Source organism: Chiloscyllium plagiosum, unplaced genomic scaffold (genome assembly GCF_037043375.1).
Source record: "Chiloscyllium plagiosum isolate Xiang-an unplaced genomic scaffold, Cpla_swu_hap1 HiC_scaffold_13, whole genome shotgun sequence".
NCBI classification, from domain to species: Eukaryota; Metazoa; Chordata; class Chondrichthyes; order Orectolobiformes; family Hemiscylliidae; genus Chiloscyllium; species Chiloscyllium plagiosum.
The window spans coordinates 30,998,704-31,025,092 of record NW_028270151.1 but is presented as its reverse complement, the minus strand read 5'-3'; the positions used below and the strand labels follow the sequence as shown (position 1 = coordinate 31,025,092).

Genomic DNA, 26,389 nt, shown 5'->3' with positions numbered 1-26,389 from the left:
CATAAGGAATGTTTTTGGGGGGAGTGGTGGGAAAGAGATAAATAGGAGGTTGGGGTGAGGTAGCCGGGAAGGCGATCAGGTAGGGGGAGATGATGATAGGTCGGAGGGGAGGGTGGAGTGGATAGATGGGAAGGAAGATGGACAGGTAGGACAGTTTAAGAGGGCAGTGCCGAGTTGGAGGGTTGGATCTGGGATGAGGTGGGGGGAGGGGAGATGAGGAAGTTGACGTTGATGCTGTGTGGTTGGAGGGTCCCAAGGCGGAAGATGAGGTGTTCTTCATTCAGGCATTGGTTGGCTTGGATTTGGAGGCGGCCCAGGACTTGCATATCCTTGGCGGCGTGGGAAAGGTAATTGAAGTGGTCGGCCATAGGGTGGTGGAGTTGTTTGATGCATGTGTCCCACAGATGTTCCTTGAAACGTTCCACGAGTTTGTCTCCCCAATGTAGAGGGGACCACATCGAGAGCAATGGACATAGTGGATGAGGTGTTTGGATGTGCACCATTAAAGGAAAGCATACCAAACGCTTTCTTCACTGTCCTATCTACTTGTGACTCCACTTTCAAGGAACTATGAACCAGCACTCCAAGATATCTCTGTTCAGTAACACTCCCCAGGACCTTAGCATTAAGTATACAAGTCCTGCCCTGATTTGCCTTTCTAAAATGTAGCACCTCACATTTGTATAAATTAAACTCCATGGTTCATTCACCCATCTGATCAAGATCTGTTGTACTCTGAGATTTCTTCACTGGCCACTGTACCTCTAATTTTGGTGTCATTTACAAACCTACTAACTGTACCTCCTAAGTTCACATCCAAATCATTTATATAAATGACAAAAAGCAGAGGAGCAAGCACTGATCTTTGCACTCGACTGGTCACAGGCCTCCAGTCGGAAAAGTAACCCTCCACCACCACCCTCTGGCTTTTACCTGCTTGCCAGTTCTATATCCAAATGGCTACTTCTGCCTCTATTCCGTGTGATCTAATGTTGCTAGCCAATCTACCATAAAGAATCTTGTCAAACATCTTACTGATCACGTCCACTGCTCTTCCCTCATCAATTTTCTTTGTTACTTCTTCAAAATACTCAATCGAATTAGTGAGACATGATTTCCCACACACAAGGCCATGTTGACTATCCCTAACCAGTCCTTGTCTATTGAAATGCATGTATGTCCTGTCCCTCAGGATTCCCTCCAACAACATGCCTACGACTGATGTCAGTTCACCGGTCTATAGTTCTCTGATCGTTCTTGCCACCTTTCTTAAATAATGGCACCACGTTAGCCAACCAGTCTTCCAGCACCTCACCTGCAGCTATCGATTATATAAATATCTCAGCAAGGGGCCCAGCAATCTCTTCTGTAGCTTCCCACAGTGTTGCAGGGTACACCTGATCAGGTCCCAAGGATTTATCTGCCTTTACACATTCTAAGATGTCCAGCACCTCCTTCTCTGTAATAAGGACATTTTTCAAGATGTTGCTATTTATTTCCCCATGTTCTCTATCTTCCATATCCTTCTCCACAGTAAACATTGATGCAAAATACTTGTTTAGTATCTCACCCATCTTCTGCAGTTCCACACATAGGTGGCCTTGCTGACCTTTAAGGGACCCTCTTTTCCTCCTAGTTATCCTTTTGATCTTAATGTACTTTTGAATCCCTCTGGATTCTCCTTAACCCGATATTCCAAAGTTATCTCATGTCTCCTTATGATCTTCCTGATTTCCCTCTTAAGTAGTCTCCTACTTCTTTTATACTTTTCTAGGGGATTTAATTTCTGCTGTCCATACCTAACATATGCTTTGTTTGTCTTCTTGATCACAATCTCAAGTTCACTAGTCATTCAGTATTCCCTATACTGACCACACTTGCCCTTCACCCTAACAGTCTTTGGCCTCTTGTTATTTCATTTCCGAAGGTTTCCCATTTTCCAGCCATCCCTTCATCTGCGAACATCCGTCCCCAATTAAGTTTTGAAAGTTCTTGCCTAATAATGCCTCACTCATTGACACCTCAGTCACTTGCCTTATTTCTTAAGAGGTGGCCATGTTTTGTACCTTCTCTCGTAAGTAGTTTCACATATTCAATCAGAAAATTTTCACGTACACACAAATTCCTCTCCATCCAACCATTAACACGATGGCAGTCCCATTTAACTTTAATGTTTGGAAAGTTAAAATCCCCTACCATAACCATAACTGAGATCCCTTTACAAATTTGTTTCTCAATTTCCTCTGACTATTGGTGGTCAACAGTACAATCCCAATCAGGGGATCAATCCTTTCTTAGTTTTCAGTTACACCGAAATAACTTCCCTGGACATATTCACAGGAATATCGTCCCTAAATACAGTCAAAATGTTATCCTTAATCAAAAACGCCAACCTCCCCTCCTCTCTTGCCCCCCTCCCCCTTTCGATCATTCCTATAGCACCTATTCTCTGGAACATTAAGCTGCCACACCTGTCCATCCCTGAGCCACGACTCTGTAATTGCTGTGATATCCCAGGTCCATGTTCCTAATCATGCCCTGAGTTCATCTGCCTTCCCTGTTAGGCCTGTTGTATTGAAACACGTGCAGTTTAATGTATCAGTCCTACCTCGCTCTCCACATTGTTCCTGCCTGTCCCATCTCTTTGACTTACTCTTTTTCCTAAATGTACTAGCCTCAGACTGATCACTTTCCTCACTCTGTCCTTGGGTACCATCCCCCTGCCTTTTACTATTTTAAATAGTCACTTCTACCCCAGATGAGATTCCAATGATCTAAAAAATGTGAACCCTTCTCCCCTGCACCAGCTCCTTAGCCACGCATTAATCCACTCTATCCTCCTATTCCTACCTGCACTAGCTTGAGGCACTGGAGTTAATCCAGATATTACTACCCTCAAGGACCTCCTTTTTAAATTCCTGTCTAAGTTCCTATATTCTCTCCTCAGAATCTTGTCCTTTTCACTTCCTATGTCTTCAGTTCCAATGGGTGCAATGACCTCCTGCTGGTACCACTCCCCTTTGAGAATATCCCAGAGTTTGAAAACAATACAACAGCTTGTGAAACAGTAATTATTGTTCCTAGAATTCAAGGGAATCAATTCCACCACTGAAAGTACCTTAAAAAAAAAGAGAGAGAGAGCGCAGCTCTTATAGCCACAATTTTTTCTCATCCTCCATCTTGGATTACTAATTATGTATTGGAGCCAAAAAACTTGGGTTGGGAATGCACCTGATATTGCAGGTATCACAGCATGTCTCCATTTAAATGCAAGTAATTTTAGTTTTAATTTAAAAAGTAACTTCCAGGAATGCATTTATGACACGGTGCATTCCTGGATAAGCTCAAGAGACAACGTAAAGAAAAAAAACCTTAGGTGAATAGTTTACTTGAATTTAATTCAATTTTTTTTTGAAACTGAGACACCATCAACTCAAAATCCTGGTATTCGTAGGTTAGATATAATAGTTTTTTTAACTTTCTTATTGACCACTGTTCATTTTGGAATTTGATTAAAACACTGTGACATAGGATCAAGTGTACCAAGTAAGCTTTGTGATATTCATCAAAAATTATAAAAGGTTTTGTGTTGAATGAATTTCCAGATCAGGTTGTATATTATTTAAAAATGATGATAAGGAAACTATGGATAGAGATAGCAGAAAAAGTGAATTAAGTGCCCATTTCAACAAATATCCGTAGGCTTCAAGTAAGAAAATAAAATTGTAACAAACTCAGTCTTAAAGACAAAATACATCCTTTGATCCCAGCACTAAATTTAATGAATTGGGTTTTGCAAAGTTGTTTAAACGTAAAGATTACTGGAGATTTATCACAACAGCTGTTAAGGTCTCACTAGATTACCAAGAAAGGTCATTGATCAAGAACATGAATTTTTGAATCACGGTATTTAAGCACACATTTAAAAGAGAGCCTTGTAAAAATGATGTATAAATTATTTACAAAAATAGTACTTATGGAATCCTATAGTCTGCTGATAATTTAATAAAGGCAAAATACAATGCTGGCATTTCACAGCCTGACACCATTTCAAAAGCTTGGCGTGATACTGGTCAACGGTCAGCCTGGCTGAATTGAAAAGTCCTGCTCAATATGTAGATATAACATTATACAAAAGGATCAGGACACCTAATATTGTGTTTGAAATATAATTATTTACAGTTAAAAAAATACAGTGGAAAATTCATTCTGTGGAATAATCTTTCAAGTTTTCAGACACTGAAATTTGGTGCTATGTCAATCTGAAATAACCTTCAATAAACTGGAGACAATTGTAACAGAAACTTCCAGCTGACTTTGAAAAATTCAGCCTTTTGTTTCCCATCAAGAATTACTAGGCCTGATTTAAATTAGTGTATTTTCTGCACTTAACATATAAAACTCATTCATAATATATTGAATCTTCATTAGGCTAGACACATTTTATTATTTCCAAATCTAAAGTTTCTCACCAACTGATGAATTTTTGAGTTCTTGCAACAAAAATTAGGTATTTGCAAAGTTGCCATTGCTTATATTTAGAATTAATTATAAATTTATTACCTCTCATTGAATAAAACAAATATAATTTAAATATCAAATGTATCTCTAACTCCTAAATCGAAGGTAATGGTGCATTTGCACAAACTTAGAATTATTACTTTGAAAGGTTTATTAAGGTCTATGTTTGAAGAGGAACTTGATATCACTGAGACTTAAGTCCTCTTACAACAAGCCTAACTATTTGTTTCACATTATTCATTAATGGAAACATTTAGCATGATGTTGAATTTCTCTCTATACCTCAAGTATTCATTCACATCACTGTTGTCTAGGGGTAAAGAAGCAGAAAAGAGAAATATTTTCACTTATGAAATGAATGTATTAATATTTAAAATGTTAATACATTTTAAATAAAAATTAAAACAAATAGGCTTGCTATTGGGATGACAAACTTAATGTTTTCATAAATTGAAGGTCACCTATTCCAGCACAGCACACTTAATTATTTATTATAACTATCTGTAGATTGAAAGATTACTCATCTGTATGCTCATTCTTGATGCTGAAACCATATTATGCTTTTACTGTGTGTAAAAGCTGACTCACACCAAACCAGAAGAATTCAGTAATTGCAACCCAGTGAATTGGTTGTTGATTATCAAAGCCCCTCAAAGTTCACTTGATCAGAAATGATACCACTGGTATTGTAAATATTGATAGAAATAATGTTAGTGCTGACGTGCAGCATTCCACATAACCGTTGGAAGCAGAACATCCATCATGTTTCAATATTTTATCGAACTGCCACTTTCAAAATACATTGAGTTATGTCATGATGATGCATTTCTTTACACACAAATAATTAGTTGAAATGCATTATTTTTGATTGAGATAGTTAATGTCATAATAGCCTGGTAAATAAATAATACATTATTTAATTTCAAATTCATGTATTTCTCTTATTATTCCTCACAACAGCATACAAAGTCATGACTGGGTTGTAAATTATCCCATGTTGCATTACATGCTTGGAATCACTGATTTGAGACAAAGAACCCCATAAAAATCATTAAATTTTGATTCATATTCTTGTATAATACTTGATTCGATGGTGAATTACACAGGACACCTCTGATTTTCAATTCTATTAAACCGTCTTAAGGCTGACATTTCACATCAACTAGTTCATAGGATTACAGAATCATAGGATCCCCATGAGTGAAAGCAGACCATGCGGCCTATCCACACTGACTCTCAGGACAACATCCCAATCACATTCACTGCCTCGCCCCCACTTACAAATCCCCAGACACTATGGGCAATTTAGCACAGCCAATCCATCTAACCATCTCTGGACTGTGGGAAGAAACGAGAGCAGCTGGAAGAAATCCACGCAGACATTGGGAGAACCTGCAAATTCCACATAGACAGTCGCCAGAGGATGGAATTGAAACCAGGTCCCTAGCATTGGGAGGCAGCAGTGATAACTACTAAGCCACTGTGCCACCCTGATTAATTGGATTACAACTGTATAGCTTGCTAGCCAGCGTCAGAAAAGAGCTGAGGACGAACCACATTTTTGGGGAATTGGAACCACAAAGGCCAGGCTGAGCAACGATAATTGATTTCCTTCCTTAAAAAAACGCTTTTATCAACTAATTGCAGTTTTGACAATGACAACTCAACAGCTTTCTGATTACTTTTACAGAATTTGATTTGATTCACTATTTTTAAAAATCAAAACAGAATCCAAATTCTGTAAATGCTTTGATAGGTTTTCAACCAATTTTTTTTTTTTAAGATTGTCAGACTAGCCTCAGAATGACTAATAACAGTTGCAGAGCTCAGCAACTATCACAAATGTTCAATCATGGGAGATCCTGGCCAGTGAGAGCAACAGACCCCTTCATGTGGGTGGAAGGGGCACTGTGCTACAACAGCCCTTCCAACACAAATGCCTATTTGGGTGCGAACAGGGTAGTCATTGGATCACAGGTTAGAATGGAACCCTCATCAATCCTTGCCCCACCAAACTCAGGCACATAGGTGCTAACTGCAGTATGCAGCAGTGACCTGCTGAACTCAGTATATACACAGGGATCCTCAGCATATCAATTCTTCTCTTTTGCCTGTATGTTTAAAGATATATTGTTTGGGTAGCATTATGACTTTCACAGTATCTTCTAACTGCTGGAAGAGAAGAGTGGAAAACTGACAAAAATTATTTTTTAAAACATCCTACTCTATCTCAGGACCAATTTATTTTACTCTCAATGTTGAATCATAGCTAATGATTCACTGCCTGCCTGACAGTCGGGAAGACTAATCAATGTTTTGTTCATTAAATTGATCTCTGGCTCAGCACTTTAGCACAGCTAATGGCTTTGGTGCTCACTTCCTACCATCAGTGCCAGACTGAGTGCTGACAAATGCTCACATTCATTGGGTACATGTGATATTGGTAATCACATCACAGAATACAAACACAGCTAACTGAGCTTTTCAGTGAAACAGTCTCTGTCCATCAACTCTTCCTCTAATGTGCTTAAAGATAGGGCATGATATAATAAAGATCAAAATTCATCAGAATGGTTAAGACAATAAGAATAGAAAGATCAACCATACAATACAAGACCCTTATTTAAGTCCTGCAAAACAAACCTTCTTTCTGTCTCCTACTTGTTGAATCAGGTGTTAACTGAGATAATATTCACTGCAGTATTCAATGTTGACAAAGGGAAGAATGTGTTTTTTGAAACCAACTACCTGCATATGTAGTCAAAGACTTCAGAATGTTTCAGTCCAGGCACTGATCATCTATGCAGCTAGTAATTTGAACTGCTTGTGGGATCATCCTGCCTACTGTAAATATAGCATAGCAAGTGGCAACTTTTGACATGTGAATGCAGAGAAGGAAGCAATTTTGTAAAATTGTGCTCCCCACCTCCATCAATATTACAAAAATCTAGCATGCATTCTGCATCCACTGGTGTTTCTTCATTATCATTACTAAAAAAACCTGCTAGGACTTCTTTCATTCCTTTAGCTTATGACAAAGAAGGAATCATATGTAAGGTACAGACAGGATAGATCAAGTGAATCCTTAGAGGAGTATAAAGGAAGCAGCAGTAAACTTAAGAGGGAAATCAGGAGGGCAAAAAGGGGACATGAGATAGCTTTGGCAAATAGAATTAAGGAGAATCCAAAGGGTTTTTACAAATACATTAAGGACAAAAGGGTAACTAGGGAGAGATTAGGGCCCCTCAAAGATCAGCAAGGCGGCCTTTGTGTGCAGCCACAGAAAATGGGGAAGTTCCTAAATGAGTATTTTGCATCAGTATTTACTGTGGAACAGGATATGGAAGATATAGACTGTAGAGAAATAGATGATGACATCTTGCAAAATGTCCCAATTACAGAGGAGGAAGTGCTGGATGCCTTGAAACGGGTAAAGGTGGATAAGTCCCCAGGACCTGATCAGGTGTACCCGAGAACTCTGTGGGAAGCAAGAGAAGTGACTGCTGGGCCTCTTACTGAGATATTTGAATCATCGATAGTCACAGGTGAGGTGCCGGAAGACTAGAGGTTGACAAACGTGGTGCCACTGTTTAAGAAGGGCGTTAAAGACAAGCCAGGGAACTATAGACCAGTGAGCCTGACCTCAGTGGTGGGCAAGTTGTTGGAGGGAATCCTGAGGGACAGGATGTACATGTATTTGGAAAGGCAAGGACTGATTAGGGATAATCAACATGGCTTTGTGCGTGGGAAATCATGTCTCACAAACTTGATTTGAGTTTTTTGAAGAAGTAACAAAGAGGATTGATGAGGGCAGAGCGGTAGATGTGATCTATATGGACTTCAGTAAGGCGTTCAACAAGGTTCCCATGGGAGACTGAGGTTAGATCTCATGGAATACAGGGAGAACTAGCCATTTGGATACAGGACTGGCTCAAAAGGTAGAAGACAGGGTGGTGGTGGAGGGTTGTTTTTCAGACTGGAGGCCTGTGACAAGTGGAGTGCCACAAGGATTGGTGCTCGGTCCTCTACTTTTTTTTCATTTACATAAATGCGAGCATAAGAGCTATAGTTCGTAAGTTTGCAGATGACACCAAAATTGGAAGGGTAGTAGACAGTGAAGAAGATTACCTCAGATCTTGACCAGATTGGCCAATAGGCTGAGAAGTGGCAGATGGAGTTTAATTTAGATTTTGGGAAAGCAAATCACAGCAGGACTTATACACTTAATGGTAAGGTCCTAGGGAGTGTTGCTGAACGAAGAGACCTTGGAGTGCAGGTTCATAGCTCCTTGAAAGTGGAGTTGCAGGTAGATAGGATATTGAAGGCGGCGTTTTGTATGCTTTCTTTTATTGGTCAAAGTATTGAGTACAGGAGTTGGGAGGTCATGTTACGACTGTACAGGACATTGGTTAGGCCACTGTTGGAATATTGTGTGCAATTCTCGTCTCCTTCCTATCAGAAAGATGTTGTGAAACTTGAAAGGGTTCAGAAAAGATTTACAAGGATGTTGCCAGGGTTGGAGAATGAGAGCTGTAGGGAGGGGCTGAACAGGCTGGGGCTGTTTTCCCTGGAGCGTTGGAGACTGAGGGGCGACCTTATAGAGATTTAAAAAATTATGAGGGGCATGGATAGGGTAAATAGGCAGTCTTTTCCCTGGGGTCAGGGAGTCCAGAACTAGAGGGCATAGGTTTAGGGTGACAGGGGAAAGATATAAAAGAGACCTAAGGGGCAACTTGTTCACGCAGAGGTTGGTACGGGTATGGAATGAGTTGCCAGAGGAAGTGGTGGAAGCCGTACAATTGCAACATTTATGAGGCATTTGGATGGGTATATGAATAGGAAGAGTTTGGAGGGATATGGGCCGGGTGCTGGCAGGTGGGACTAGAATGGGTTGGGATATCTGATCGGCATGGACGGGTTGGACCGAAGGGTCTGTTACCATGCTGTACATCTCTATGACTCTATGACAAGACTGCTTGTATTATATCTAGTATTGATTGAGGAGAAAATTCCTCTGATAACATATTAAGCCATTATCTTCTGTCTCTGTTATTAATATCACTGATCCCATTCCTTTCGCTCACAACTGTTGGCAGAACCAGAGTGAACAAGTGTTTGCAACCTTAGTGCCAACCTGATCTCAAGATGAACATTCAAATATTTTCGCATCACTACCAAGACTGCCTATTTTTACCAGTTTTTCATGATCTCAGTTCATCTGACGTTCTCATACTCAAGTCTCTCATAGGTGTCTCACATTTAATTACTTAATTCTGTTCTCTGTAAACTTTTTATATAGGATTTGGGTGTAAAAGATTATATATTTCATTGTATTTACAATGCTTTCTTTATTCATTAAGACAGCATTTACATTTATGAAAAGCACCACTATAAAATCTATAACAGGATATAGATTGTACATAAATATAGTTATTAAGCTGAACTGACTCTTCTGATTCTACAGTTTGTGCACAAAAGTCAGCATTCACAACTCAAAGCTATGTTTTATTAACAGATGTGTGAAGTGTTATATACTCTTTGAAAACAGCCATCACTAGTTATCATTCCTGAGGTTAGGTTAATGCTAGTTCCTGTCTTTTTAGGTTTTACTAAAATTAGTCAATTCAACTGAAGAAAAAAAGCAGAATCAAGACATTTTAACTGACCTTTAGTCTGAAGATTAAAAACATTACCGCTCTAAATGATGCAACATTGTAGTGATTTTATTCTTCCCAAAGTTAGTGTGTTAAATAAATCTCTAATACAACATTCTTGGTCTGTGGTGAAGCCTTTTTAACCATTTCATCAAGTGTTGATAATGGCGGTTGGTAGGAGCATCCATACAAACACAATCAATAGGGTTCAAAATTCATTGCTGTGCCCTCTCAAATGCTCTCAGTTTGACAAAAGCAGCAACAGATCAATAAAGTCCATTTGCAGCAAAGAGAGATATGGAAGAGCAAGCCCCGCATGTGAATTGGGCTGCGACAGAGAAATGACTGCCCTGCATTTCAAAACCATGCCAGCCGATTTTTATAGTTTATTATAGAATACTCGCACATTTTTAAAATCCACATTGTAAGATGTGAAGTTAATATCTTAGTAAGAAATTTAGTCACTTAACTCATTTTCACTGTCTGAATTTTCATCTATAGCTGCCTAAACATTGGAACAAAATCCAAGATATAGAGTTGATATGTTTAATTACTTTCCTCGAATCAAATGAACATCATGACGGTTGTCCTTGAAACATTGAAATAGCAACTTGTGTGATTAACTCCATACTTCCCCAGATAAGTCACTCATTCCAAGCATGGCATTGGCAGACATCTTGGTTACTCCCTTTACTGGACTGTGGCCTTAAAAAAAATGTGTTTTGTCTTGGTTTGTTTTTGAGACAGACTGAGGGACAGGAGGCGATCAGTCTGTGAGAAGGTAAACAACTTGTGAGACCTTGGCTACTTTAAGATGTTGGAACAACAGAAGCAGCCTGAGAGGGGTTGATCAAGCACTTATGAATCCAGCATTTTTAGTTAGCTTTCGGCAGTTGTAGCTGGGTTGTCTCAGCAGTATTGGAAGGCAGGGAACTCTCCCAACTGTGCTCTCTCTCTCTCACACAGATTTTTCTCAGTAATGTCATAGAGATGTACAGCACTGAAACAGACCCTTCGGTCCAACTTGTCCATGCCGAACACCTATCCCACGCCAATCTAGTCCCACCTACCAGCACCTGGCTCATATCCCTCCAAACCCTTCCTATTCACATACCCATCCAAATGCCTTTTAAATGTTGCAGTTATACTAGCCTCCACCACTTCCTCTGGTAGTTCATTCCATATATGTACCACTCTCTGAATGAAAACATTGCCCCTTAAGTCTCTTATATATCTTTTCCCCCTCACCCTAAACCCATGACCTCTGGTTCTGGACTCACCCACCCTCAGGGAAAAGACCTTGTCTATTTATCCTATCTATGCCCCTTGTGATTTTATAAGCCCCTATAAGGTCACTCCTCAGCCTCCGACGCTCCAAGGAAAACAGCCCTCGCCTATTCAACCTCACCCTATAGTTCAAATCCTTCAACCCTGGCAACATCCTTGTAAATCTTTTCTGAACCCTTTCAAGTTTCACAACATTTTTTTCTGATAGGAAGGAGACCAGAATTGCACGCAATATTCCATCAGTGGCCTAACCAATGTCCTGTACAGTCAAAACATGACCGCCCAATTCCTGTACTCAATACTCTGACCAATAAAGGAAAGCATACAAAACGCCTTCTTCAATATCCCATCTACCTGCGACTCCACTTTCAAGGAGCTATGAACCTGCACTCCAAGGTCTCTTTGTTCAGCAACACTCCCTAGGACCTTACCATTAAGTGTATAAGTCCTGCTGTGATTTGCTTTCCCAAAATGCAGCACCTCGCATTTATCTAAATTAAACTCCATCTGCCACTTCTCAGCCTATTGGCCCATCTGGTCAAGATCTGAGGTAATCTTCTTCGCTGTCCACTACCCTTCCAATTTTGGTGTCATCTGCAAACTTACGAACTATAGCTCTTATGCTCGAATCCAAATCATTTATGTAAATGAAAAAAAAAGTAGAGGACCTAGCACCGATCCTTGTGGCACTCCAGTGGTCACAGGCTTCCAGTCTGAAAAACAACCCTCCACCACCACCCTCTGTCTTCTACCTTTGAGCCAGTTCTATATCCAACCGGCGAGTTCTTCCTATTTTCCATGAGATCTAATCTTGCTCACCCTACTCCTGTGGGGAACCTTAGAGAACTGCAAGTTTTCTGAGACAGTCTGTTTTCTAAATTTGCGTTTTGCCAAGGGTGTGTTTATGGGATATTACTATCATGGAACAGTTACAGTTTAGTCATAAAATAATATTATTCCATTAACTTTTCCAACAGTGTTAAGTTTTTGCATGTTCCTCTTTCTTTTTTTGTATTTTAATTATAGTGATCAAGTAAATTGTGTTTTGCTTAACGTCAAGTAGTTTGTCCAACATAGACCTCACATTTACCTTTAAGAAAAAATTAGGGTCTCAGCTCCCTTAAATATATTTTATGGGGGTCTGCTCTCGTCCATAAGAAGGGAATGGAGTCAAAAAGGAAAAAAAAACTAGAGAAACTGGGAAATTATCAAACTTGTGCATTGTGGAAAATGGTATTTGGTCAGATTCGGGGATAGGCATTATCCAGCCCTCTATATTAGAAATAAGATACATGACAGCAGTGTAAAACACACAATGTAAAACAGAGTGACAGTAAGGTTGGTGATTGTAGCTTCTCAAATCAGTAGTTGACATTTCTAGATCATTCTACATGCTACCAGCTTAACTCCATCCCAGAAATAAATTTCACACTTTCAAAGCTGACCAGCTCTTTAGAAACAGAAAATTTTGTCATGAAAAAAAATTCAACACCATAAAATGCCTTCATCAACAGAATGTCATTGATTTCAGGGTCATGTATGATTTTATGTTTTGGAATATGCGGAGTTATCAACTTTGTCTGACCGAGATCAGCATTTTGAATTTGATCATGTTCGCTAATTGTTTCTTCAATAACATTGAAATATTATATTCTCATCTGGCTGACTTAATTAAGCAAACACGTATGATCCAGATTTCCTGATGGCCAGATAACCCTTATTCCATAAGCTCATAAGCTGTACAAGCAGTGGGTCAATGAGATCACTGCTGATTTGATCACCCTCAACTCCACTTCCTACCTTGTCTCCATAACTCTCAATTTCCTTGCTGATTAAAAACCAGTCCATGAACATATTAAATGAGCCAATCTTTACAATCCTCTGGTCAACAATTCCACAGATTCACACCCTCAAGGGAAGAAATTCTTCCTCATCTGTGTTTAAATAGGCGGACCCCTTATTCTGAAATTATGCCTATTGGATCTAGACTCTCAAGAGTAAACAAGTCCTTACAATCTACTCTGTCAAGCCCTCAAAAGAATTTTATCTCACAATAATGTCTTCTCTCAAACTCCAATGAGCAGTCTCAACTTATTCAACTTCTCCTTTTTAAACAATATCACCATAACTAGCATCAACCTGGTGAGGTTTCTCTGTACTACCTCCAATGCCAGTGTATATTTCCTTAGATAATGGGACCAAAGCTGTTCACAGAATTGTGGTCACCAAACCTGTGTATTTTTTTCTAAACCATTATCCAAGTGAGTAGCCCTCGAGATGCCTTGTTGGAATGAGGCAGGCTAGCTTCATGCTTTGAAGATCCCTGCTTCAATGAAAGACAGACATTTTGGATAAGGCTACATTGCTGTCAAGGCTACCACTAGGTGGCACTGCACATGCAGATGTGCACAAACAGCTGCAGTGTTACAGAATGGAACGGTAGCTGTCTGGAACAAACATGGCACTGCCCATATAATCCCAGTGCAAAGATGAGTCAAGCTAGAATGTCACTCGTGGAAAATCAAGGAAAAATTTACCTCCTGCACCGATAATTAAAAACATTTGAAAATGATGACACGGTTCAGATATTTAGCTGTTGTGCTCTAAATATGATTTGGAGGTGCTGGTACTGAACTGGGTGAACAAAATTAAAAATCACACATCACCAGGTTATAGTCCAACACGTTTATTTGGAAGCACTAGCTTTTGAAGTGCTGCTTCTTCAACGTGGTTTTGAAGCGGGACCATAAGACACAGAATAGATAGCAAAAGAGTAGTGATGCAATGATACATTAAACAAACCTGGTGATGTGTACTCTAAATAGTGCCGTAAACTCTTAATAACATCTTCAAGCCAAAAAGACATGGGGCGTGGAGTTTCACTTCTTCAACTTTGGCAGGAAGCGAAGTCTGTGGTTAGTAAGAAGACCAGCTACAATCCATGGAAAGAATTGGTTGGGCCAAATCTGCTCACAGCCCCATGACTTCATACTGCTGCTATAGATGGCAAAGTCAATTAAGTGCTATAAAGGAAATACAAACAGAACTGCTACCTACATAGGTGTCAAAGCATAATTTTTGCTGATGTCACCGGCACCATCTGCGCATACCTGGGTAGGAGCCACCTTTACCAGCCATCTTATATTCCGCTTTGAAAATCCATACTTGTATTAAGGGAAAACATATACACAGAACAGAACATTTCTGAACCAAGGTTCCAGAATAAAAATAAAATGCTCGTGTTGGAAACTTTCAATTCCACAACTGAACATCATTGCAGTCAAGAGCCCAAGACAAAAAAAAAAGTCACGCTTCTTGAAATCGGATTTTCTTTATACAGGGGAGCCTTAATTATCTGAACGTGATGTGCAGGCACTATTTTGGTTGAATAATCGATTATTCGGTTAATCGTCTAAATGCCTTTACTCTGGGACTCAGTTTTAAAGTCTGCTCCCCATTCAGGAGACTGCAGCAGCACACAGTGTGCAAGGCCCTGCCCCCAACGCCGCTGCCAGAACCCTGTCCAACCCCGCCCCCAACCGACACCACCCCCCCACCACATCCCTGCCCCCCCGACCCGCCTCCCATCCCCATACACCCCCAACCCCTTTCCAGGGTAGCTGGACTGGACACCAACATCAAGACTGCTGCAGTTGCCTTTGTGGGGTAAGTCTCCAAATAGTGCACGCGCGCGCACACACACACAAACTTGACAGGTTCCACCTTTGCCCTGTACAGGATAATGTTAGAGAGATTATCCGGGGAAGGGGATTGAGGGTACACCCCTCCATAGAACTCCAGGGAAAGTGTGGGGACAGAGAGAGAGAGAGAGGGCGGGCGGGCAGTCATTTGGACAAGTGCTTGTTTAATCACTGTAAGTAAAAGACATGATCACTGTTGGAAACACGTCTTTGATGTAATGTTTCCATCAGGACCTCAAGATCTCCTTCGGATAATCCGATTTTCAGATAATTGGTATTCGGATAGAGGTTCCTCTGTAATTGATGGAATAGCAATATTGTTTCTAATGGATCAAATACTGACCATTAACCCGAAACCGTAGATTTAGTGCAGCATGGGACTAGAGAAGGTTATATACAGGTCGTTATGCTATAATGTGCATTTTGTTAACATGAATTCGCTGTAATGCGATTGGTGAATTTGGGACACTGTTTCTAAAGAATCTTGGCTGTAACACGATTATATTGTCAACACTTTGAGCTGTGTTTCTAAAGTACCATTTTTCTATATCGCAGGGTTGCACAAGAACGCAACCATTGCATAAGAGAAGAACTGACAGTATCCCTTATGATTGCAATGAGTGAAGATTTTAGAGAAGGCATCCTTTTGATTTGCCCTTTCACATTGAGCACTCCGATCTCAAAGGGAGGGAAAACTAATGAGTAACAAGTGCAAAGACTCAAAACAACCAACCAGTTCAAGATTGTAGTTCTGGACATTCTACTTTACAATCAATTGTTGATTATAGCTACTTAGTCAGTATCTATTAACACAAAAACACACTACCTTCAAGAGTTAATTTACTGTCAACGAGACAGTTCAAGACTTACAGTTGGTGATGTCTGGAGGCGCATATCCATCATTCATATACATGCTGGTAGGCTTTGCAACTTTCAAATATACAACTTCTGTCGTGTTTTTCAAAGCGGTAACAGCATCTTCATGCGTAACTTCATCGAGACTGGTTGTGTTAACCTGAAAAACACAAATAATATTTCTGATTTGTTCTTGGAATGCAAGCATTGCTATGACAGGCTGCACTTCCTGCCCATTCCTTAACACACCGTTCAAATCCTAGAACCTTCGCTGCCATTAAATAGAACTGCACTGATGAGGTTGTGTCACAACTCTACTTTTTTTCTATTCCTATAACCTTTGACACCTTGTTAATCAAAAAATTATTTAATTCAACTTTAAAAATACAATAAAACTAAAAAAAACTTAAATGAAAACTCTAAAACATTAAACCTCCTTCAAAGAAAAATCTCAAAAATAAAATTAAAATGTTCCTTAGGGAAGAGAATTCCACAGACTACTCCTGCTTTAATTGAATTATTTTTAATCTGTGTTCCGATTCGAAGTCTCTCCCATAAGGAGAACCATCCATTCTGACAAGTACCTTTCAGGATATTATACATTTTAATTAGATCACCTCTTATTTTTCAAAACACCTATGGATGCAGACTTAAGTGGTCTAGCTTTTCCTCATAGGATAACACCTTCATTCAAGTAATCAGTGAAGTGAACATCCTCTGAACTGCTTCTAATGCAATTGCATTCCTACTAAAGTAATTATCTTTAGAAAAATCACTAAGTCCTTGCGATTAAGACGCAACCACTCTAAAATAATGAATACATAATCTGGAAATTCAGAGGTGGATACTTGATGTGACTCAGGAGATCATAGTGATTATTGTTCAATGACATTTTCCAAAGAAATAAAAGTTAGCTAACGAGTAATTAATAGCATACTTGATTTTAATGCAAAACAAATCCTTGCCAACTCTTCGAAGAACAGAATTTGAAACATCTGAATACTCAACCACAAATTTTAAAAAAGTGTAAATAAGAGATATCATTTTCTAGACCATTGACTGTAACTTATGGCCTTGTCCTGTCCTCTATCCCTGTTCAAATTAATAGAAATTAATAATTACTCCTTTAGTGTATGGCCAAGCAATCCATAACCACCACACAAACAAAAACTACTTTCCAAGTCACCCTACTGAATTATTGGTCTGGATGGATACACCAATCCTCATTATTCACAGGGGATAGGGGCATGGACTTCCCATGAATAAAAGAAAATGCGAGCACTGTCCGCTTAGAGTTTGCACTTTTTTCCCAGTGTCTGTGTGGGTTTCCTCCGGGTGCTCCAGTTTCCTCCCACAATCCAAAGATGTGCAGGTCAGGCGAATTGGTCATGCTAAATTGCCCGTAGTGTTAGGTGCATTAGTCAGAGGGAATTGGGCCTGGGTGGGTTACTCTTCGGAGGGTCGGTGTGGACTGGTTGGGCTGAAGGGCCTGTTTCCACACTGTAAGGAATCTAATCTAATCTTAACTCTATCAACCACAAAGTACCATGTGATGAGGCCAAACAAGTCCACGAGAGAAGATAGATGGAGCATGGAACCAATCTCAAGTGTGTGGATTGCAAATCAGAGGATAACAAGGAGCGAGTGTACAGGTAATATTCAGTTTTGAAGTCACAAGTTGAGGATGATAAAAAGGTTAAACAAAGGGTAAGCAATCCACTGAGTTCAGGTTTTGGAAAGATTCTGGCTGAGAAACAATAATGTCACTACAATCATTCACCAGCAGCTTCATAATTGCTTCCAATCATGAATGGCAAATTTTCAGAAGTATAAAGAAAATTCTATTTGCAAAAGTAATTATGTCCTTTGAAAGATGTGATGCCAACATTTTGGATATTAAAATTCTGCTGTTTCCAATAGGTCATTAATGATGTTATTTCTCAATTTACAGCCCAACAGACAGTGGGATATTAATACAGTAGCAGAAATTATCAGGTGAATCCAGTAAAATTCAGTTATTTTATTGGTTCAGGTCTTCCTTAGCAAATTCGTAGTTGGAAGCATTAGATTTATGAGCCAGTTATACAATGAATATTAATTATTGGATTTTACTGAAACAACATCACAACGCACATGCATAACCTGAAGCTGTAAAACAAATGGTTAGAAGCCTCATGAGTAAGATGTCTATACATCTCAAGAGAATAACTGGTTACCATAGTTTCCATCATTACGTTGGTACATAAAGGACTGCAATATTATAAATCACCAGGTAGCAATGACCAAATGAACATTGCCCAATACGTTGTTCAATATGATACACTGATACCTTGCGTCAGTTGCATTTTAATTGTTCAACAACTAGAAATCCTCTTTAAAAATAGTTGCAGTAATTTTAATCACAATTTTCTAGTTTTCAGGCTTACAAAACAGGGGGACAAGAGTATAATCCATAGACTATTTAAAATGAGCCCCATTCCATCACATTTTGCAACCAAGATTTGTTAACATACCAGCAAGAGCATTAAAAATATTTGGAACTTACTGCCAGAATCTTATCCCCTATCTGTAGCCGGCCATCTTTATGTGCCGCTCCTCCTTCAATAATTTTGGTTACGTAGATGCTGTTATCACCCGGAATGTGTTGGTTTCCAACACCTCCAGCTATACTGAACCCAAGACCTGTTTTTGGAGGAGAATACGAAAATGACATGTTTAGAAATACAGGGTACAATTCATATTTCAATTTAAATAAAATATTTCGGAAGGAATGTTTGGAGGGGCAGGAATCTACTCGTTTTTCAGCCACAGAGCATGCATCATAGAACATAGAACATAGAACAATACAGCACAGAACAGGCCCTTCGGCCCACGATGTTGTGCCGAACTTCTAACCTAGATGAAGTACCCATCCATGTACCTATCCAAATGCCGCTTAAAGGTCGCCAATGATTCCGACTCTACCACTCCCACGGGCAGTGCATTCCATGCCCCCACCACTCTCTGGGTAAAGAACCCACCCCTGACATCTCCCCTATACCTTCCACCCTTCACCTTAAATTTATGTCCCCTTGTAACACTCTGTTGTACACGGGGAAAAAGTTTCTGACTGTCTACTCTATCTATTCCTCTGATCATCTTATAAACCTCTATCAAGTCACCCCTCATCCTTCGCCGTTCCAACGAGAAAAGGCCGAGAACTCTCAACCTATCCTCGTACGACTTCCTCTCCATTCCAGGCAACATCCTGGTAAATCTTCTCTGCACCCTCTCCAAAGCTTCCACATCTTTCCTAAAGTGAGGCGACCAGAACTGCACACAGTACTCCAACTGTGGCCTAACCAAAGTCCTGTACAGCTGCAACATCACTTCACGACTCTTGAATTCAATCCCTCTGCTAATGAACGATAATACTCCATAGGCCTTCTTACAAACTCTATCCACCTGAGTGGCAACCTTCAAAGATCTATGAACATAGACCCCAAGATCCCTCTGTTCCTCCACCTGACTAAGAACCCTACCATTAACCCTGTATTCCGCATTCTTATTTGTTCTTCCAAAATGGACAACCTCACACTTGGCAGGGTTGAACTCCATCTGCCACTCCTCAGCCCAGCTCTGCATCATATCTAAGTCCCTCTGCAGCCGACAACAGCCCTCCTCACTGTCCACAACTCCACCTATCTTCAATGCACCATAAAATGATTCCTAATATGATCTTCATCCAGTGATGTATTCCATCACTTTGTAGACATCTATCTACTTCTCTGCTTCAAGTTTAAAATTTCCAGCACTAATTTCACATTCTAGGTTTCTGCTAAGAACAGAACATCTGATAGCATGCTCTTAGGGAACCACGTGTTGTTTGATGACGTATGATGGTTTTCCAGAATTCCAGACACAAAAATGTGTAAGGCAGAAATAAAGTGGATGCGTAATTATAATAAAGTATAATAATATGATGTAATTTTAGAAATTAGGGAAAGTGACTGTGAAGAAGTTAGACCAAGTTGGCTTTGAAGGGGAGGAGATATCAGCACCTCCATCAGGCACAAAGTTGGATAAATCCCCACACTCAGATGAGATGCATTCTAGGCTTGCTATTGGAGGCATTAGCATTAACATTAATTTTAAAATGGACCAAATGCAGGCAAGTGGGATTAGTTTTTGCTTGGGAAACTTGGTCAGCATGGATGAGTTGAACCAAAGGGTCTATTTCCAAGCTGTATGACTCTACAACTCTATAAATATCCCCTGGACACAGGAGAAAGGCCATAGGATTGGAAGATGGATAATGTGATGTCATTACTCAAGAAGGGTGTTAGTGACAAACCAGGGACCAACAGCCAGTGAATCTAATATCAGTTAGGTAAGGTTTTGGAAATTATTCTGAGGGACAGAATTTATCTCAACTTGGAGAGATAAGAATTAGTCAAAGATCATCATCAAGCTTTGTCAGGGAGATCATGTTGAACTAATTCAATGGAACTTTTTGAGGCGGCGATTTAGTACGTGAATAAGGATCGTACAGTGGATGTAGGTTACATGGGTTTTGTCAAATTGTCACATGGAAAACTGGTCAAGGAGATAAAAGCCCTGGGGCAATTGGATCCAAAATTGACTTGATGGCAAGAGTCAGAAGGTGCTGGGTGAGGGTTGCTTTGTAACTGTAAACCTGTGTGAAGTGGCAAATCTCAGTTTGGTTCTGGATTAGTGGTGCTGGAAGAGCAAAGCAGCTCAGGCAGCATCCAAAGAGCTTTGAAATCGATGTTTCCGGCAAAAGCCCTTCATCAGGAATAAAAGGTAGTGAGCCTGAAGCGTGGAGAGATAAGCTAGAGGAGGGTGGGGGTGGGGCGAAAGTAGCATAGAGTACAATGGGTGAGTGGGGGAGGGAATGAAGGTGATAGGTCAGGGAGGAGAGGGTGGAGTGGATAGGTGGAAAAGGAGATAGGCAGGTAGGACAAGTCCAGACAAGTCATGGGGACATTGCTGAGCTGGAAGTTTGGAACTAGGGTGAGGTGGGGGAAAGGGGAAATGAGGAAGAGCTTCAGGGCAGAGGAAATGACCTGGGAGTTGCAGTAGGAGGGGGACTCCCTGAGATTCTTGTAGAGAGAGGAGGAAAACTTCTTCAAGGCAGGCATCCTTGCAAGAGGATTTGCAGTAGGGTTAAAATCAACTAGGTAAAAACAATGACTGCAGATGCTGGAAACCAGATTCTGGACTAGTGGTGCTGGAAGAGCACAGCAGTTCAGGCAGCATCCAAAGAGCTTAGAAATCGACGTTTCAGGCAAAAGCCCTTCATCAGGAATAAAGGCAGTGAGCCTGAACCGTGAAGAGATAAGCTAGAGGAGAGTGGGGGTGGGGAGAAAGTAGCATAGAGTACAATGGGTGAGTGGGGGAGGGGATGAAGGTGATAGGTCAGGGAGGAGTGGATAGGTGGAAAAGGAGATAGGCAGGGAGGACAAGTCCGGACAAGTCATGGGGACAGTGCTGAGCTGGAAGTTTGGAACTAGGGTGAGGTGGGGGAAGAGCCTCTAAGCTCTTCCTCATTTCCCCTTCCCCCACCTCACCCTAGTTCCAAACTTCCAGCTCAGCACTGTCCCCATGACTTGTCCGGACTTGTCCTCCCTGCCTATCTCCTTTTCCACCTATCCACTCCTCCCTGACCTATCACCTTCATCCCCTCCCCCACTCACCCATTGTACTCTATGCTACTTTCTCCCCACCCCCACTCTCCTCTAGCTTATCTCTTCACGGTTCAGGCTCACTGCCTTTATTCCTGATGAAGGGCTTTTGCCTGAAACGTCGATTTCTAAGCTCTTTGGATGCTGCCTGAACTGCTGTGCTCTTCCAGCACCACTAATCCAGAATCTGGTTTCCAGCATCTGCAGTCATTGTTTTTACCTAATCTCAGTTTGGTGCCATAGCATTTGCTATTTCTAATGTACATTAATAACTCTGACACTAAAAACCTCTTACATTTATACTTTCGCAGATAATACAAAAATTGATGGGGTAGTATATACTAAGGCGGAAAACTTCAGACTTCAGGAAGATATAGATAGGCTAGTTATATGTATAGAACAGTGGCAAAAGGAATTTAATCCTGAAAAGAGAGGGGTGATGTATTTTGAGAGGACTAACAAGGCAGCAAACAATGAATGGAAGGATCCTGGGGAGTACAGAGGATCAGCAGGATGTGCATGTGCATAGATCCTTGAAGGTGGATAGGGTGGTATATGAGATACTAAAATTTACTTGTCAAGGCACTGAATACAAATACTGGGAAGTTATGATAAAGCTGTACAGGACATTGGTAGGTTTCTGGAACTCATTGCCTGAAAAAGTGCTGTAGAGGCAAGAACCATTACAGCATTTAAGTAGCGTTTAAATGAACACTTGAAATGCCATATCATATAAGGCTTTGAGCAAAGTGCTGGGAAGTGGGATTAGAATAGATAGATGCTTGGTGACCAGCACGGACATGAAGAACCAAAAGACCCTCTTTCCCTGCTGTAAAACTTCATGACTATCCATGTCAAATCAGAGATTTCATTGGAAAACAGTACAAAGAGCTTAAAAGGGGAAAATGCTGTATTTTCGGCAGTTTGGTGTTGCCAAACAAGAAAATCACAGCCATAAATGAAATGTTATGAATGATAAACAATTCAGCCAAAGTTATGCTGGGCAAAAATTCAGGATATCTGAAGTTGAAGTCCAAAGATAAAGGATTTAAATCCAAATATAACGGTCGTTCTTAGTTTCATGTAAATTGAGCAATTCCACATTACACATTTTAGTTCAAATTTGTGTCAAAACTCTAAGACTTGTAGATACACCTTCAATGATTAAATGAAAGCCACAAATCATTGCTCAATGAGTTTGCAAACTACAAGAAAGCTACAGCTATCTAATGCCAGTAACACAAAACAAATGTGACCACAGCAAGGGTCTCTGCAACTAATTCTCAGATCAGGAACAAGTGTAACTGACGGGGAATTATTCCCGAATATGAGAATATAGAAAGCACTGAACTAGAAAAAATCTTTAATCCAACTTACTGTCCTGAATCACAGTTCACAAGCACTGTATTCCTGAAAATCTGTCAAATTCTTCCTTAAATATCTGACACCATTTGCTTCCAATTGACAGTCAATTTCACACATTTACTGTGTTTCAAATATAACTGTTTTGTGCATATCTACTTCAGCATGCCATAAAAGGGAAATGTGTATCTAAATCTACAATGGCACGCCCAGTTCTGTATGGGAAACGCAGGGGGAGGAAATTATAAAGGATCAGACTACATTACAGCTAATGACATTCAATGCAATTTAAGGGTGAAGTTGTCCACTTCTGACGGAAAAGAAAAATCAAAATATGCTTCAAATAGTGAGATAATGATGCGGGGTGCATGCATACGTGCACGGACACAACTCAGTAAAAGTTAGTGCACACATACATAAACATAGAAGCAAAGAATACTGGAGCAGAAGTTGGTCATCTGGCCTTTTGAACCTGCTGCGCCATTCCATATGATCATGGATGATCATCTAACTCAGAACCCTGTTCCTACTTTCTCCCTGTATCTTTCAGTCCTTTTAGCCCTAAGAACTTTATCTACAACTTTCTTGAAAAGTCTTCAATGTTTTAGCCTTAATCATTTTCCGTGACTGAGAATTCCACAGGTTCATTACTGTGTGTGACAAATTTGTTTTATTTGATCACAAGGTGAGGGCGTCACTAGCTAGGCCAGCATTTAGTGCCCATCCCTAATTGCCCAGAGGGCAGTTAACAGTCAAATATATTGCTGTGGGTTTGGAGTCACATGTAGGCCAGAGCAGCTAAGGATGGCAGTTTCTTTCCCTAAAGGACATGAATGAAACAGTTGAGTTTTCTGACAAACAACAGATCCATGATCTTCATTTGACTCTCAATTCCAGACATTTATTGAATTAAAGTTGCAACAGTTGCCACAGTGGAATTCTAACCCAGGTGCCAAGAACATGATCTGGGTCTCTGAAGTAATTTTTGGTTTTGTCAGTGAACCTCAGGGAAGAGATCGCTTCTGTAGTAGAGTATAATAAAGGTGCAGCAGAATGATATCAGAGCTTTAATGATACCAATGTAGGAATAGGTTGCATGAACTAGGATTGTTTTTACTTGAGTTATGAAGGTTGAGGGATGATCTAATTGAATTGTTTAAAATAATTAGCTTGACAGGTTAGGCAAGCGAAACTATTCTTTTGGTGGAAGCATCCAGGACAAAAAAACATAGATTAGATTAGATTACTTAGTGTGGAAACAGGCCCTTCAGCCCAACAAGTCCACACCGACCCGCTGAAGCGCAATCCACCCAGACCCATTTCCCTACATTCACCCCTTCACTTAACACTATGGGCAATTTCGGAGAAAGTGAGGACTGCTGATGCTGGAGATCAGAGCTGAAAATGTGTTGCTGGAAAAGCGCAGCAGGTCAGGCAGCATCCAAGGAGCAGGAGAATCGACGTTTTGGGCATGAGCCCTTCTTCAGGAATCAGCATGGCCAATTCACCTAACCTGCACATTTTTGGATTGTGGAAGGAAACCGGAGCACCCGGAGGAGCTGAAACAATTGAAATTGACAATACTTCAATCTACAGATTTTTGTTGGGCTAGGGCATCAAGGGATTATGGAACAAGAATATATGAATGACCCATTTCAGCTGTCAATCCAGTAAACCTCCTCTGAACTATCTCCAATGCATTCGTATCTTCCTGTAAACAAGATGACCAAATCTGTACACGCTACTCAATATGAGATCTCATCAATGCCCTGCATAAGTGAAGCATAACCTACTTACTTTTATATCCAGGACTTTTTGTAATAAATAATAACATACAATTAACTGTCTTGGTTACCTGCTGTATCGGCATACCAGTCTTTTGTTATTCATGCATTAGGATATCTAAGTCCCTCTGCATCTCGGAATCAGATAGTTATGCTCCATTCAAGTAATACTTTGCTTTTTAATTCATCCTGCCAAAATGAACAACTTCACATTTTTCCATATCATACTCCATGTGTCAGACGTTTGCCCAATCACTCAACCTGTCTATATCTATATCCATCTTCAACTTCCTTATATCTTCTTCAAAAATACTTTCCTACCTATCTTGGTGGTCATCTGCAAATTTAGTTAACATGGTTTGCTCCCCTCATGCAAGCTATTGATGATTATTGTAATAACTTGAGATTCTTGTCACACCCTGCCAATCAGAGAAACACTCATGTATGAATTTTCTTTGTTTTCTGCCAGCCAGCCAAACATCTGTTCATACTAATATGTTAGCCCTGACATTATGAACTTTTATTTTCAGCAATAATGTTTGATGTGCGACCTTGTCAAGAATATTGTGGAAACACAAGTATAATACAGCTCTCTTTTATCCACAACACATGCTACTTCTTCAAAGAACTCCAATAATTTGGTTAAACATGATTTCCCTTTCACAAAGTCAATAAAGTGTGGTGCTGCAAAAGGTACAGCAAGTTCGGCAGCATCTGAGGAGCAAGACAGTCACCGTTTCGGGCTTGATCCTTCACCAGGTTTCTCTTTGACAAATCGTGCTGACTATTCCTGATCACCTTGAGATTTGCTTTTTTTACCTTCTATTCGTTGATACAACTGAATGACTTGCTAGGCTATTTCAGAGGATGGGAGTCGCACGCAGATAGGATAGTGAAGGCGGCATTTGGTATGCCTTCCTTTATTGGTCAGAGTATTGAGTACAGGAAGTGGGAGGTCATGTTGCGGCTGTACAGGACATTGGTTAGGCCACTGTTGGAATATTGCGTGCAATTCTGGTCTCCTACCTATCAGAAAGATATTGTGAAACTTGAAAGGGATCAGAAAAGATTTACAAGGATGTTGCCAGGGCTGGAGGATTTGAGCTATAGGGAGAGGGTGAACAGGCTGGGGCTATTTTCCCTGGAGCATCGGAGGCTGAGGGGTGACCTTATAGAGCTTTACAAAATTATGAGGGGCATGGATAAGATAAATAGGCAAAGTCTTTTCCGTGGGGCAGGGGAGACCAGAACTAGAGGGCATAAAGTTTAGGGTGAGAGGGAAAAGATATAAAAGCGACCTAAAGTGCAACTTTTTCACACAGAGAGTGGTACGCGTATGGAATGAGCTGCCAGAGGATGTGGTGGAAGTTGGTACAATTGCAACATTTAAGAGGCATTTGAATGGGTATATGAATAGGAAGGGTTTGGAGGGATATGGTCCAGGTGCTGGCAGGTGGGACTAGATTGGTTTGGGATATCTGGTTGGTATGGATATGTTGGACCAAAGGGTCTCTTTCCATGCTGTACATCTCTATGACTCT

At 40.4% G+C, this 26,389-nt stretch overlaps 1 protein-coding gene across 27 annotated transcripts in view; it reads right to left on the bottom strand.

Moving 5' to 3' along the window:
- The window catches only part of dlg1b (discs large MAGUK scaffold protein 1b), a 435,380-nt gene that overhangs the window by 117,655 nt on the left and 291,336 nt on the right, over positions 1-26,389 (bottom strand). For all 27 annotated transcript variants that reach the window (XM_087993459.1, XM_043702479.2, XM_087993449.1 and 24 more), the window contains 2 exons: positions 18,564-18,700; positions 16,034-16,178 (listed from right to left, as the gene is read on the bottom strand). In XM_087993459.1, the coding sequence (XP_087849585.1) occupies positions 16,034-16,178; positions 18,564-18,700 (282 nt within the window). The remainder of the gene's footprint in view (positions 1-16,033; positions 16,179-18,563; positions 18,701-26,389) is intronic.